Below are 16,778 nucleotides of genomic sequence, written 5' to 3'. Positions count from 1 at the left end.
AAATTTTAAGGATTCCTACCTAGAAAATTGAATTATAATACAATGTAGATCCTTTTTAAGCATTATAATATTTTATCATATTTATTGACATCAGAAACTAGATAAGGCCAATTTGGAGCTTGACGACAGAATGATGAGTCTGGCTATCTGCTGTGATTTAGTATTTGAATGTATTTGAATGCTATATAGAATTCAGTATTATCTGTTTCTTAGACTCCTACATTTAAAAATATATTATGGTGTCTTTTCAAATATAAACTGGTAATAAGATTTTTCTTTGAAATCTGTAGATTTCCATTGTCAAAATATTAGAAAGCAACTCTTTATGGTGAATTTATTGAAACTGTTGGAAACCTCATCAACGTTTGTGTCTTAAGTACTCAGTTTGAAATAGACTTTCATTGGTGTTAAAGATCTGATGTTTCTCTCTCTGGTAGGAACTGATGTCATTCACTGGGTCACAATCACAGTCACAGTGGAGTGTGTCTGTGGGGAAATAAGAGTAGCATTTGTTTATCTGCCTAATACTCTAGGTTGCCAATAAAGATAATGAGTTCCACCCGATGAAGCTGTTTCTGTTGGTACCATTATACTTGTTTTATAAAAACAACACTCCCTACTGATTACACCTTTATAATCTATTAAGAGACTCTGTGAAGTTGTAACTGCCATGGAATTTTACCAAGTTGACAAGAACTGTCAACCTTGCAGCACTAAGCACCTAATGGTGTTTTCAAGAATGTTCTGATAATGTATTTGATGGCTTACAAACTTAAAATGCAATGTTTTGAAATCACTCAAACTTGAATATTAATAAACACATGGCATAGCATTCTACCAATGGCATAGAGGGCTGATGCCATCAGAAAGGCCATATGTTGCGATAGTGAGGGGAAAAATTCTTTACTGTGTGATGATGGGTAGCGTTTTTGGTTTTTGTTTGTTTGTTTCTTTAGCACATATTTATTAAGTATTTATGCATAACTGGTCCTATTCTAGGTTTTTTAAAATGTATTTTATTGATTTATTCATATTACATCTCAATTTTGAGTCATTTCTGAGCCTCCATTTCCTCAAAGGGAAAATGAAGAAATGTTTACATGTGAGGGTTGTGAAAATCAAACATTTTAATGTTAATAAAAAGTCATTTACTATGTTGGGTCTAGTAGAATCTGATACTAAATAAGCAAAACAATTGTCTTAGTCACTCTTACCAGAGAGAAACTGACTAGATTAGATCACCTAGGTTCTTATGAACAACATCCCTTATAAAGGGGGAGAAGGTCCCCCTCAGGCACAGTCATAGGGGAAGGGAGTAAGGGGAAAATGGGAGGGAGGGAAGAATGGGAGGATACAAGGGATGGGATAACCATTGAGATGTAACAAGAATAAATTAATAAAAAATAAATAAATAAGTAAAAAAAGATGTTTCAAATGCACAAATATAAAACAAAGGTTATAGGTATCATAACCATAATTTTCATTGAAAAATCACTAATTTATAGTGATATGTATTAAATATACTTGCCTGATAAGTTTTTGTTGGTTTAGGGAACTTTTTAAATAGAATGAATGCTTTTGCATTGTGTTCACAATATGCACTACATAACACACCTCTCTCTGGATTTCCAAATGCACCTTGTTCATGTTTTGTAATTGTCAAGGTTAGGAATTCCCAATACATTGGCAGGTAATACATGTTATAGAATAATGTGCATGGTCTTTGCTTATATATACTAGAGTAAAAATCGAGTATATAGGAACTACAAAGAAGGTTTGCCTAGTTATCACAAGAAAATATAAATCTCATTCTCCAACTAGAAAGAATAACCTGTTGTCATCTCAGTTATATTTCACTAGTTTATGAAATCTGAAGAACGTTTGGATTTCTTGTTTTCCTTTGAGAATCTCAAAGTTTGCCCAGTGTCTTTTACCTGATCTTGGTTTAGGTCTTCTTCAGTTGGTAACAGACCTTTGCCATCATTTCAAAATGGGTGTGTGACTTATTCACTTTCTTCCCTAATTTATGTCCCAGACCTATATTTCTGTGTGAATGATGGCAGTAACATCACTCTCTAGGTAAGATCCCAGAAAATTCTCAATTAGTTTTCCTCAACTCAACCTTTAATGTAATTTCCAGCTTCTGTACTTGAAATGTACCATGCATCCTGTGCTGGTCTTCCTCTCCCTGCAGACTTTGTCTGCCGCTGTTCTTCGAGCCATTGCTCAGTCTGCATACATGACCTCCCTATTCACATGACATTCAGTTTGAAGGTGCTAGGCCTTGCTTGCTTCAATTGCCTCTTTATCCACACTTGTCACCTGATCCAAACTAAATATACATGGAGTATTTTTGAAATATAAATATGAGAAAATTAAATTTGACCCCGTATCATAAAACGAACTCATATTTTTCAGTTCTTTGTCCTCTTGTACCCTGCAAGCCGTCTTTTCATGATGCAGGTTTTGAAGACGGATGTAAACCATTGCCTAGCATGCTTGATTTCAGAAACATTACAAAATAGCCCAGTATTTTAGCTTTCTAATTGTTAAAATAAAATTAAAAGAGTGTCAACTTCATCAAATTTGTGATGACTGGGCATGATTGAGACAGACAGTGCCAGAATGCATCAATTGCTTAATAAATCTTAGTTTGGAGGAATGTAGTTATGTTTGATGTTTTCAGACATATTGCAGTTAGATTTTTATGTGTATGTAAGTCATGTATATTTGTCATCTTCACCATCAACCCTAGTCTCTCAGCTAGAAGACATTCTCCATGTTTTTCTTGAAGTTGTCTTAATGCTATCGAACCATTTGCCTAGATACAAATTGTATCCTTTCTTATTCAACCAATGAGGGCAGTTTCTGATAAAGAGAGATCTAACCTCAATTCCTTTCTAATAGTTTCTCAATTCTGAGAAATAAAGACTCCATGCCAGGGTTCTGCTCTGCTTATCACGCTGATCATGGTCAACTCTGAACTCTTCTCATCATCACATGCAGCTCGCCTCCCAAGTCTCTGCTGTTCCATTCTCCCTGATCCTCCTGTGTCCAGCTGCTAACGTGGCATAACGGCATACTGTGTAAGTTTGGTGGTTTGGGTATGAATGGCCCCTATTGGCTCGTCAATTTGAATGTTGGATCACCATGAATGGTTCTACTTGGGAAGGATCAGGAAGCAGGCTTGGACTTGTTGGATGGAGTGTGTCACTGGGGTGGACTGTGAGGTTTCTAAAGTGCAAGCAAGGTCCAGGTATTCCTTATTTCAGCTGCCTGCAGACCTGGGTACAGAACTCTCAGCTACTACTACAGTTCCATGTCTGTCTGTGTGCTGACTTGCTCCCTACCATGGTGATAAGAGACCAAACATCTAAAACTATAAGCAAGCTACAAGTAGATGATTTATTTTATAAGACTAGGTGTGGTCATAGTGTCTCTTTAAAGCAATAAAACACTGTCTAAGACAAGTCAGCCTTTGCTTTTCATTAGCCTAAGAAAATTGAGAGTATTCTTGGCACTTAAAATATCAAAGACTTCACCGAGATGAAGACACCGAGATTTAAACTTTTTATGATTATGAGGTAGTATTTTCCTTAGTAAGTGGTTAGACATAGCATCATTGTGTCAATTTTGACTTAAGAAAACTTTAATTTTACCCACATCTTTTTTCTGGTAACAGATGAATCACTTGAACTAAAACATCATGTAAATACTCTGCAAGTTATAAAATGAATGCTAATATATCAGCCACTATTTTTTTAGAATAGACCTTGTGAAATACTGTGAAAATGAACATTTTAATTTGATGAATAAATGACAGTAAACAAAAGAATGTTTACATCAAAGCTATGAACTTTTTTCTTTTTTAAATTAATCACGTTGTTTATGCATATACATTTATATTATTACATATATGTACAATAAACAGCATACAGCATGGAGAATGATGAAACAATCAGGAATTATATGTGTTACATTATAATACAAGATTTACTTTAGAATAACTAAATAATATAAGTTAATTGTTAGTTGGTCAAATCATGCTTATGTCAATTACTAGTCTATTTTTATCACAAGAATATATATCATGGGGTGGGAGAGATGGCTCAGCAGTTAAGAGCACTGACTGCTCTTTCAGAGGTCCTGAGTTCAATTCCCAGCAACCATATGGTGGCAAACAATTATCTATAATGTGATTTGATGCCCTCTTCTGGTCTTCAGGGGTATGAGCAGGCAGAGTAATGTGTACATAATAAAGAAATAAATCATCAAAAATTTTTAAAAGAGTATATATCCTAGATTTAACAGATAGATATGTTTCTATAGTTATATAAGGTAAAAGTAGATAGATAAGGTTTTCAAAAACCTTTGAGACCTACAGAATATGGCATTTAAAGCGGTTATTATTCTAAAACTATGACTTTTTAAAACAAGTATTCAGGTCAAATCATGTGATTTGAAGCATTTACAATTATTACATGTACAGTGTTAACTTATATTTTTTTATTTTTACCAGCTTTGAATGTTTTCTAGTTTTGTGTCATTAGAATTCATGTTATTCTATTTCCTAGCTCCCTGGTCCATGATCCTATCAATTTTGAGAAATTGTCTTATTGGTAGTATTTAAATAGTTTTTGGAGAAACACATGGTTGTATTAAGTTCTTGCAGAATATGAGAACTGTAAACTTTTTCAAGTACAAATAACAGATGATTTTAATTTTTGATTTTAGATAAAACAGAAATATTGATTATTAAATAGTACTACATAAAAGTCAATTTCTTAACATGATCCAATTATTTAAATGCTGAAGAAGAAAAGTAAACACCATAACACTAATACAATATAGCTCAGGTCAGCAGTGAGAAGGGAGGACAAGTCACCTCTACTAAAGACAATGAACAGCTGGAAAGAAACTGAAAAACAATTTTGACATTCTCACCAGGGTTTGCTTATTCAAAGCTTGATGCAGACTCCAATGTGTAGTCTAAGAGATATGGGAAGGTGATGCAAAAACTCACCCCTAGTTTATTCATATGTTTGTTAGGAATAAATCAGTGCTCCTCTAGAGCAAACATAACAATAAACAAGAAAGATAACTGAACCAGAAAGGACTAGCAATCAAGTTATTCTCAGAGCACTGCCTGCAATTTAAATAACATCCATGCTGCAGACATCACATAAAACAAATTCCCCTTCATAGGAAAAGGGAAAAGACAGACAAACAATTTTATTTCCTGCAGAGATACACTGGCTGTCATTGCAAAAGTGACCTGAGAGATAGCTATTAAGCCTCATTGCTTTTCTTAATGACTACTTGCTTCTACCATAAATTGAGACCATGACATTATGAAAGTATTTATAGAGTTAATACTATCCAGCACACATCTGGGTCCATCTTTCTTTAGGAATGCTGCCAGTACGTAAAAGAGACCCATTTGGAATTCGAGACTATATCCAGAGACTTCTTCGGAAACCTATACTCTTTCTAAATTTATGTATATATGTATTTATTAACAGATGTAAATTTAAAGAAGAAATACCATATACTATAAGCCATTTGGGACTAGCTAGACTCTAAACGATGACTCACAATTTTCACTTGAATGGCGGAGATGCAGGAACTACAACTCCAAGCTCATCTGTGCCCTAATCTAAATCACTCCCTCCACGAACTCTGCAGGAGTTTTATGACAGACGTACACATGTGTAGGAGGCATGTGACCTTTTTGGCAGTTATCTGCTATGTCAAAGGCTATTGGCAGATGCTCAAGAATTGATTGGCACATATCTTACAGAACTGGAGTTAATGAATATGTCTACCAATTCCCAAATGTACCACAGGAAACAGAAAATCTGTTTAATACAGCAATCAATGGTGTACTGTGTGTGGTCAAAAGGCATCCACTAGATAGAAAAACTAGATTTTGGAAGACAATACATATATGTGTGTGTGTGTGTGTGTGTGTGTGTGTGTGTATGTATGTATGTATATGTATCAAAATACTAGAAAGAGAAAAATCTATTTTGTATAATTACAAGGCTAAACTTGATGGTATTTTGGAAATTGTTTCATCACTAGGAATAACAAGTGATAATTTTCTCATATAAGAATCAAAACTATTGCATGATGAGTGGGCCTTACTTTTTTTTTTTTTCAAAAGTAGTGCTTTAACTTGTGTGTCATTCTGTCTTAAAGATTTTCTGCCTGTATGCAGTTTTCTAATGTTGAAATGTCTTTAACCTTGGAAACTAAGTATAAGGCAACCGTTGCTTTAAAGGAGGTAGATTGTAAAGCAGAAGTTGAATGTGACAGCATTGCTGACAGTCTTAATAGATGCTAAAAGCAAAGATATTTCATAAATGTAATAGTTGTCTAAAAGACTGAAAAAATTATAATAAAATTATGTTTTATTGTTTTTGGTAGTATAGGAAAGCTACTAGGAAAATACATGTGTAATTTCTAGGCTAAAATCTATGAGTAAAAAGCTCTACAACTAAGAAAAAGAGGCTATGAATTTGAAAGAGAGCAGGGGGTTTGGATGCGGGACATGGGCTTGGAGACAGGAAGGGAAAGGGACAGAAAGGGTAATTATATTCTAATCTTATAAAACATAAATGCAGTTTTTAAGATGACTTTTTAAAGTTGGAATTTTCAAACCCTGTGATTGTGTGAATCTTAACCCAGCATCTCCAGCCTCCCTCCTGGTGCCTCTTCCATTTTCCTCTTCCAGGCTTTCCATTAGTGTCACTCTTTTCCAACAGTATAAAGTGCACATTGTCTCTTTTTCTCAACTTCATAAACAGCAAAATTGGTTAAAGCCAAGGGTAGCATTTTAAGTAATAGTATAGATCAATTTAAAGCAGATTGTCTCAGAAGGCAGCTTAAGCATCGAAAATTAAATTTGATGTAGTCTAGACAAGCTCTCCTGATAATATCTTTTCCAGAATTTCCTAGATTGCCTGTCTAGACTGCTCTGAGTTCCCCAGGTAATTGCATAATCATCTTCTCTCTGACCTCCTACTCTGGAATGGTATTTCATAATTTATAGTTTTCATGCAAATCAAAAATCACTGGGCTTCTTAAGGTGGACCTGTCTCAAAATTCTGAATTTCTTGGGAGAAAAAAACTTGTGCCTCAACATGTCCTCTCAAAGGAGCTCACGTGGGAAGCAAGAATTATTTATTATTTCAGCGGAGGGGAGCCTAAGCAAATGGCCTGTAGCCCTCAACTCCCCTAACAGCCCACCCAAAGAGCAGCGATGCATAGTTAACTTGAAAGATAATACTTTATTAACAAAAAACAAAACAAAAAAAACCCCAGCAATTATAGAAAGGGTGGGGACGTTTTTATAGGAAAAAATGATAAAAATGCAGAAGTGATGTATAGAATTTTAACATAGACACCAAAGTATTGAAATTCTCAGATTTTGATGGTAGGGGATTTAAGATAAGTACAGAAACTGCCAGTAGGGGAAGGCTAGTGACATTATTTATTATTGCAGATGATAAGTAAACATTTTGCAGGTGAAAAGTAAAGAAAAGGTAAGGTGGCAATGACAAGAAACAGCCAAGGCTTTCAATCTGAGACACATTTCTCTTTTTTGTACATTAGCTGTTCATTTGCAGCAAAGACAACCTATCAGATCTCAAAAATCTTCATTCCAATTATCTACATTAGAAACATATATGCAGTAAAAGAAGCAACTAGTTATTCATGGAGCAGTTAATGCTGAATAAAGGGTGTTGAAAACCCTGAACTCTGAGTTTATAAGAAAGATATGTTTTAACCATGAGATTAGGTGGGGTTTTTTTTATTGCCATCTCATTTTTTAAAGTATAATTTATTCAGTTTACATCCAGATTGCTATCCTCTCACTTGTATCTTCCTGTTTCCAACCTCCCTTCATCTTTTGGCCTATTCTCCTCCCCTGGGCCTCTGACAGAAGAGGACCTCCTCCCCTACCTATGACGACAGTCTATCAGGTCTCATCTGGATAGCCTCTTTCCTCTTCCTCTGTGCTCAGATGGACCTCCCTACAAAGCAGAAATGATCAAATCAGGGGCACCAGAGTGTATGTCAGAGGCTCATGTCAGTTCATATGGTGTGCTCTCACCATACCCATGTAAGATGAGCTGTCCTCTGGCTGGATCTGAACAGGGCGTCTAGAAGTTTTGAGTGTGTCAAGCACTAAATGTTAGGAAGGTGGAAGGTAATTTCAGGTAATGAGTTAGCGTTACTCTCATTTAACATATGTGGATGCCCATCAAAGGATGGTTTTCTATTGTTTTACATACTATGAACAGAGACTATAAGATGCTAAGTAACTTTTTCAGGGTGTCACAGCTGGTGATTGGTGGAGTGAGATGTGAAGCCTATTGTGGTACCACAAGCCATGTTTTTTTTTTTTTTCCTTCTTCTCTGTGGTAGGAGGTTCCTTAAAGTGCTGCTGCCCATCAGGAACATAGGTAAAAAATGTGCAACACAATGGGACAAACTTTTAGGGTCCCTTATTGACATAAGCAGTTTAACATTGGGATGGTAGCATGGGGACAGTTATTTAATCAGAAGTGACTAAGCATAGTACGTATATTTTCTCCAGGACCATGTGTATCAACTAATTCTTAATTTCCTCAACATGAAACTGCAAAGTTAAAGAGGAAAATGGGAAATCACATTATGATGAAACATCCTGTCTATATCGACAAGTACTCATATGTACTCGTGAGGAAGAGGAGAAGGAACAGAAGGGTGGGTGGGCACAGGGCTACAGTTTACCTATATGGGTGAGGCCTCCAGGGTCACCAGGGAAGCCACAGCAGAAACTACAAAGTAGAGCTGGTTTAAGTATTGGAAACACACAGCCTGCAATGCGTCGTCTTACATAAAGGAGGAAAAAAAAAACTGAAATGTTTGCTTTCTTGTCTTTGTAATTAATACAACACATTCCAATCTCACAGGACACCTTAAGAAAATGTAGCAGGAGTCTACAGCTTAAGATATAAGGGGCTGACATGTAAATTCGGTCTTATCTTTAGGATTCCAGAAATAATCTGTGAACAAATTCTTTACTTGTTGAGCATTTCTAAATTCCAATTTGGAAGAAAATCCTGTCACAGATCACTTTCTCACTGCACAAACACTGTTGTTCTGAAGAGATAGTGCCAGAAATGACAACAGTATTTATAGTCGAGGCAGCTAAGAAACCCAAGTCAACACACTACTTTTGATATTAGCAAGGTCTCCTTATTTTAATTTTGATTTAAATATACTTAACTATAATTCTCCCACAGATTTTTCATTACACATCTTTCATTAGAAGAAAATGGATTTTTTTCTCTTCTATGCCAATGCATTAGTCAAAAATATAAAAGCGAAACCTAACAAAGCAAGAACTCAAATGTGAGAGCCCATCTTTGAACCGAATATCCTTCTTAATCTTGAGTCAGGAAACAAGGACAACAAAAAGCAAAACAAAAACAACAACAATAACAACAAAAAAGGAGGAGGCCAAGGAAACTATGGAGGGAAAAGCTTTCAACAAATGATGAAGGAGGAAGGAGTACACATACACCTTTCCTATATGTGTCTCACATACCAAGAGGATGACTCTAAAATCCAGTGTGGGAACAAATGATCTTGTGCCACAGTTCTTGTGCAGTGCTGGTCTCCTCATTTTTCTATTCACAGAGTAAACTTAATAATATAATATAGGTCCCCATGAAAAGTGAACAAGAAGCAAAACGAGCTGACGAGATGAGCAATGAAACGTGCACAGGAAGGAAGCAGGAACAAAAAGCATTTTTATGTCAGCTTTACCTCAGGATGATGCCCAACTTCAATATAGGTGCAAATTGGGTGAAAAGCCCCAGTTCCACAGGCGTATAAGTGAGTCTGATTATAAGCCTTAAGGACCTTGATGAAATTAGCACATTCTTTCTGTAAAACAAAAGGCAAACCAGTTAGCTCTAGCAGTCAGCCTGACAGAAGGATCCTGGGTTTGGGGCATGCTGAGACAGATCATGTATGCTCCCCTTTCCCATTTTTAGGGCTCCTTTATGATTTTGTTATTTTGTTCACAGCATTACATATACTAAAATATCCTCAAAGTTTGAGGAAATAAATACCATATACCATGCTAGTTTTGTATCAATTTGGCACAAGCTATAGTTATCTGAGAAGAGGGAAGCTTAATTAAGAACATATTTCCATAAGATTGGCATGTAAGCTAGTCTATAGGGCATTTTTCTAATTAGTGATTCATGGGGGAGGGCCCAGCCCATTTTGGGTGGTGCCATCCCTGGGAACATGGTCCTGGGTTCTATAGAAAGCAGGCTGAGCAAGCCATGGTAAGCAGCACCCCTCTATGACCTTTGCATTAGCTCCTTCCTCCAGGTTCCTGCCTTGACTTCCTTCAACAATGAACAGTGGAGTGGAAGTGAAAACCAAATAACCTTTTTCTTTTCCAAGTTGCTTTGGCCATTGTGTGTCATCTCCACAATAGTAACACTGGCTAAGATGTATACCCTTCCAAAATCTTTCCCTGCGACTATTTCTAAAACATTCTCACCTAATGGCAGAAATGTTCTGGGTTCTACTAGTCATGGTGCCTTTTCCCACAGTGCAGACAACAACCAACTCTCCAAATATGTAAATGAGAAGATAATAGGGACATTCTTCTTATAAGGGTGACTTTTGAGTTTACATTTAGAAAATGGAAACACAAAAGAGACCATGAAAGTCATCACCATTACTACTATACTGACTTCTCCTAATGAGGAAGCATTTATATTCTACCTAATAAAAATATATTGAGTTTTTCTAGCTTGCTCATAGTTTCTCGGTTATTTTTCAGTTGAATATTTGAAAGTAAGATCTAGAACTGGAACAATAAATGTATATAAGCTTACAAAGCAGACTACGATATAATTGAGGTTGGCTCAAAAAATGGAGAACCAAGTTGATTCATATGTTTCTAAGTGTGTTATGGCCTCAAAGCCTTCTATGTGACCTATGGCTTCTCAGGTGTGAACTCCAAATGCATCTGGACTCATGTAGTCAGTTGGAGTTTATAACTAGAGTGTTATAATATACTGAGTACATTTCCACATGACGTTTGCATCTAGTACTTGCAGCTGATGACTTGGTCTGAACTCCATTGGCCCATAAAATAAGGACCAGGCAACTTCAGCAGAGTAATTGACATTTAAAATGAAGAAAGTGCCTGCTGTTCATTCTATCTGGTAGTATTAGGGTGAAACCCAATGTTACTCTTTTTTTTTTTTTGAGTTCCTTGTTTCTTAAAGATTAGATAACCAATTTTCAATTTACCAGCAACTAAGTCTGTCTTTCTAAAGGAACTAGCAGGTTATAATTAACACAAGAAAAACTCCCTAAGCTCTTGAAACCCACAAAATTGGACTACATTGAATATCAAATTCTCAATTTGTTCTCTATTAACTGTCAAATGGGAAACCACTGCACTATGACAACCATTCTTCTACAAAGCTGCTGGAACAAAATCAATCATGGGACTTTAGCTGAGAAACCTGGCAAAGGGTCTGGCTGAGTGTGCTGATAACAAGTGAGTCTATCTGAGTTACAGAAAACGAAGTCCCACCCTATTGGCCCAAGGCCTAGAATGATCTCCTTAATTTCCCCACTGAACTCTTTCAGTTGGCAGCACGTTGCACTGTTTGCCATGCCCTGGGGCTACCTTAGTATTATTTTCAAAGTAAAGGTTGATGCAAATAGAATGAGGAGCAATTTCTTGGGATTAGAGGGTAAAAAGATGCTTGTTGGAAAACAAAGGAATGGAAGGAAATACTTTCAAAATTGGTTTGAAAATAGCCAAAGGAAGAACCCTCACCAGAAATGGGGGAGGAAAATAGAAAGAACTGAATAGAGGAAAATCCAAACTTAAAAGACATGTTAGAAAGGATCTATTCTTAAGAGACTATCTACATAAAAGTGTATCAACCCAGTCATTCATTCACCGCCCTTTTCTCGTTTGTGGCTGCCAAGCTTAGGAGAGGGTTCCAAACAGGATATTCATTTCGTTCTGAGGATGCCTGGATGTTCCACTAAGCTAGAAGGAAGCGTGGCAGCAAAAGGAAACACACTTCACACATTGCTGCTCTGGGGAGACAGAGGAGGAGTGTTTCTGACCTTTCCTTGAACCATGACGTTTCTTAAAACTCAGAATGTAATGTACTTTTTGGCATTAAACTACTTCATTGCTTTGCTCCACACTGGCGGATTTACAGCGCAATAAAGACTGTGCAGTCAGCTCAAAATGAATTCATTTTTCAAACCTTGATCCTTTTTGAAACTCAAGTTGATATACCAGATGAATTTGGTAACAAGTTGATGTCCTGAGAGTTATTCAATCACAGGGTCCTTTGGATCAACAGCACCTCACAATCATTAGCTTAGAATCAAGAGTAGTTATAATCTAATCAGAACCCAAGCCCACACCTGAGGAACCTCGATAAATCATTCTTTATGACAAGCTGAATTTGAGTTTTAGGGGTCCCTAACTTTTTAGGATCACGTGACTAGGAGAATTATGCATACAAATATTACCCCAAAGAATAAATGTAAAGCAAATATCTATCCTTTAAAAAGACATAGGAGCTGAAAGCAGAATGAATCAAAAACAAACATAACAGATACAGATACGTAGCACTGAGTAGACTGCTGCAGACTTCTCCTGGACCGTTACAAAAATAAAGCCCGTCCATCTGTCAAAACAACTGCTCCATGCATGAAAATTAGAACAGAATCGAGGTGTTTTTAACTAACTTCCGTTCATTAAGTTTTCTACAAAAGAATATAATTTACCTACAGTTCCAATTACCTCCTTCCCTGTTCTTAAATTATGGATGAAATAGTGAACACTTAATCTAAATGAGGAAGCAGCTAAAAAAAAAAGGGGGGGGGTAGACTGTGAACATGAACAATCACTATTCAAATATATTCAGTTCATGATTAAATCAAGCAAACATGTGCTGGTTCAAATATAAATCAGCCCCCAAATGAATGGGGATAGAGCAGCACTGCCTTAGGTCAATGACAATTCATTTTAGAGGATCAATCAATAGTCCCTGTGTCATCAGCCTTTTATGTGGAATTATTTTACTGTATAACCTAGCAGCTGGGAAAGCAAAGGAATCCTTGTCTATCAGGATGGGTGGACACACTCTGCAGGAAAATCCATTAATAAGCTTAATTCCTGAAGTTAATCCATTGACTCTGTTTTCACTGGTCCATTTATTTGGCAAGCTGGCTGGATACTCCAAGGTTCATGCCAAAGCAGTAATCCGTGAGATTGTTCCTGTCACTCACTTTATCTTTCCTCCTATTTAAGTTGCCCCATACTTATCTGGCAGCAATGATTTTTCTTTTTCCTCTCTTGAACTGTGCCCTTACAGCTGTGATCTGGGCATACTCAATCACGTCTTCTTAATACTTCATATCACTAGAGGATGTTGGAAATACCATCTTCAAAGAGATGTATCTCACAAAACTGATACACTGCTATGCTCTCATTTTCGTATTGCCCATCTAATATTGAATTTGTGAACCTGTACACTTTTATCGAAGTAGAAGTCATCATACAAAGGTGAGATACCAACTGTCTTTACAGTGCAAGAGGAAGAGGAGGTACATAGAAGGCCAGCTTTTAGAGGACTGTTTGGTGTCATTGTTACAAACTTTCCCTTTTCCATCTGCATTGTTTCACATCAAGTTAGATTTTGTTTTCGTTAAGAGCCATTCAAGTTCAAAATATTCAAAGACATTATATAGTTAGCAATGTAAAATGTTCATACATCTCTCTTCGTAATGTAGTGTCTATAAAGAGTTTTCAAACCACAACAAAGATAGGATGTATCAGTCTTCTGGTACAAGTAGATAATCTATAGGGATGTCTAATACCTCCACACTTCTGTTTTAAGAGCCTAAAGTTTATTTCCTTTGTAGTTATCCTAAAACATAAAATATTGGAAAGATTTTTTTAAAGTTATGGTCTCATTAAGTAGCCCTGGCACTCACTGTTCAGAAGAGGTTAGCTTAGAGCTAGTTATGTAGAACAGACTGGCCTCATTTTCACAGAGAAGCAACTGACTCTACTTCCAGACTGCACTAATTAAAAGCTTTCACCACTGTGCACAGCAAGAAAGACTTTTTTAATAATGTAAATGTGTTGAAAATCAACGAGTTGCCATAGAGTCAATGCATGACATGAGTGCAGCTGCACAGTCCTGTGTTGGCGTCAACTGCATTACTGTAAATTCACATCTAGAAGCCCTCATCCAGTAAACGTGGATGTAGTGATATTTGGAAACAGGGCCTTGAAGAACTATGTTAAAGGAGGCTTTTAGGGTGACTCTACTCCAATCTTCTCCATTTTCTTCAGAGAGGAAATTGAAACCCACAGGGAGACATCAGAGTGAGAGAGCACAGAGAACTGAAGATGCAGAGATGCGGCAGGAGAAGTGCTTAGGAACAGGCCAAGAAGAGGGCCTCGAAGCCGTCCCTTCTGATGTTTTGCTCTCTCGCTTCAAGCTGCTATGACTGCGAAACAGTAAATATCCATTGTTTTAAAGCACTCTGTGGTTCTGTGCTATAGCGTCCTAGGGAACAAATGCAAAGCAAAAAGAGATTGCAGAGACGTTGATCATGTAAAGATAGATCTAAGATGCTTGGTGAAAAAAAAGACATTTACAATTAGTGTTTTAATTCCTTAACCAAATAAAAAAAACACGGTGGGACAGTTTTGCGGTTACTTATCTCAATTATGGTCTCCTACTTTATACGGAATTAGATATTAAAGAGAAATTTCATGTGTCCAGCCTTTTAAAACAAAATATTGTTTAAAATAATTTAGGATAATAGACGAAAAAATTCACATACATATGTGTACTTATGTGTGTATGTTCATGTGTATTAGTACATATATACATACATTAAGTTGCAGAAATTATTTCAGTTGAAATCATATTTAAGGAAAATAAAATTTGTTGACATTTATTCATGTTCACATATAATTTTGCTTTCCTCTAAAGTAAGGAATATGTCTGGGTGGTAGTGGCACACAACTTTAATCCCAGCACTCAGGAGACTTAGGTAGGTGGCTCTCTGTGAGCTCAAGGCCAGCCTGGAAGCCAGGAGGACCCTTTCTCAAAAAAAAAAAAAAAAAAAAAGAACGTATGAAATATATTCTCTAGATAATTCAGAAAATCTTACAGGCTAATTCAAATGAAGTTACAAAGATAAAAATAGGAACAGCACTGAGATAGCTATTTTACCAATCAGCGAGTGGTGAACTCAGACTAGCCAAAGCTGCTTCCCTTTTCCATGTGACTACTGAAAATTGGTCAGGATTCTGAGCTTTAGTGTCCACAACTAAAACTGGGATTGACGATACATCCCAACAAAGCAGTTATATGCATTTATTAGCTGGTTATCCTTTGTTGCTATTGTTGTTGCTTTGAGAAAAAGTCTATCTACCTAACCCTGGCTTTTCTGGACTCACTATGTGGACCAGACTGGCCTCAAACTCACAGATATCCCTGCCTCAGCCTCCTCAGTCCTGGATTAAAAGTCTGTACCACCAATAGCTCCTGCCTCACAAATATGTCTGTCAGATGTATTGGGCAAGAAGGCTGGAGATGAAGTTCCACCATTATAAAGAATTTTGGGTAACTGGTCAGGCAGTACACTGTCTCATCTCATTTGGGAAGCTGCTAACCTGCACTCCCTGTGTACTCAGGAAAATAAGTTTTATTCCTTTGCAAGTCTCTGATCGTGTCGAAGACCAGATAGTTTAGTCTTACAATTAAGCTTAGTTGTTTAGGTGTTAAATGTTTTTAGTTCTAGATAGATATTTTAAGTTGATAGATATGAGACATGATAGATATCAATTTTCATTCAGAATTTTAGATGCACCAAAATAGGAAAGATGTTTACTTCAAGGTTGCCAAATACAAATAGTCAATGTAACAATTATATAATTCCTGATTGTTTAATGGCTCTTCTTGCTGTATGTAGCTTATTTTACTTATGTGTAGTAATATAATCGTATATGTAAAAATGAAATATAATTTTAAAATTGCTTTGAAAATGTCTGCACCGTCATGATTTGTGGTTATTCTTTTTCTCTTTCTTTCTTTTCTTTTCTTTCTTTCTTTTTTTTTTTTTTTTTTTTTTTTGAGACAAGGTTTCTCTGTGTTATCTTGGCTGCCTGGGCTTCGCTTTGTGAACCAGGCTGGCCTCAAACTCACAGCGATCCACCTGCCTCTGCCTCCCAAGTACTGGGATTGTAGGCTTGTGCCACCTCACCCGGCTCATAAAATAAGTGTGTCTTCATTGTTTTTAATGTTTCCAGACTGCCTAACTCACATACTACTCCACATCCTATCCCACTCCATACATTATGCTGGACACTAAAGCATGAGTTCTTCATTCCTGCTGAAGACCTACTTCCTAGAAATGAAGATCACACTTGAAGCTAAACAGAAGCAACATTAGTAAAATTGGTTCAGAATGTTGACATATGCACATCTTCTGCTATAAATAAAAATTAGATTTTGTTCACTAGAATTGTCATGAAATTCCAGTACTCCCACAGGAGAGGACTCTCAATGACAGGCCCTGTTGTGGTAATAGTGGCCTTTGGTTATCATTTGGAATTGTGCTGGTCTAGTTAGGAAGCTGGAGCTCCTCATCAGTGGCTTGAAAACGTTGCTCACATAAGAGATTTTCCTTAGGCG

At 36.6% G+C, this 16,778-nt stretch overlaps 1 protein-coding gene across 3 annotated transcripts in view; it reads right to left on the bottom strand.

Moving 5' to 3' along the window:
* Positions 1 to 16,778, bottom strand: part of Sema3a (semaphorin 3A) — a 454,588-nt gene that overhangs the window by 114,677 nt on the left and 323,133 nt on the right. For all 3 annotated transcript variants that reach the window (XM_051152073.1, XM_051152075.1, XM_051152074.1), the window contains one exon: positions 9,823 to 9,942. In XM_051152073.1, coding sequence (XP_051008030.1) covers positions 9,823 to 9,942 — 120 coding nt within the window. The remainder of the gene's footprint in view (positions 1 to 9,822; positions 9,943 to 16,778) is intronic.

This window comes from Acomys russatus, chromosome 10 (genome assembly GCF_903995435.1).
Source record: "Acomys russatus chromosome 10, mAcoRus1.1, whole genome shotgun sequence".
NCBI classification, from domain to species: Eukaryota; Metazoa; Chordata; class Mammalia; order Rodentia; family Muridae; genus Acomys; species Acomys russatus.
The sequence above is the reverse complement of the archived record's forward strand: the minus strand, read 5'-3'. Positions and strand labels throughout refer to the sequence as shown.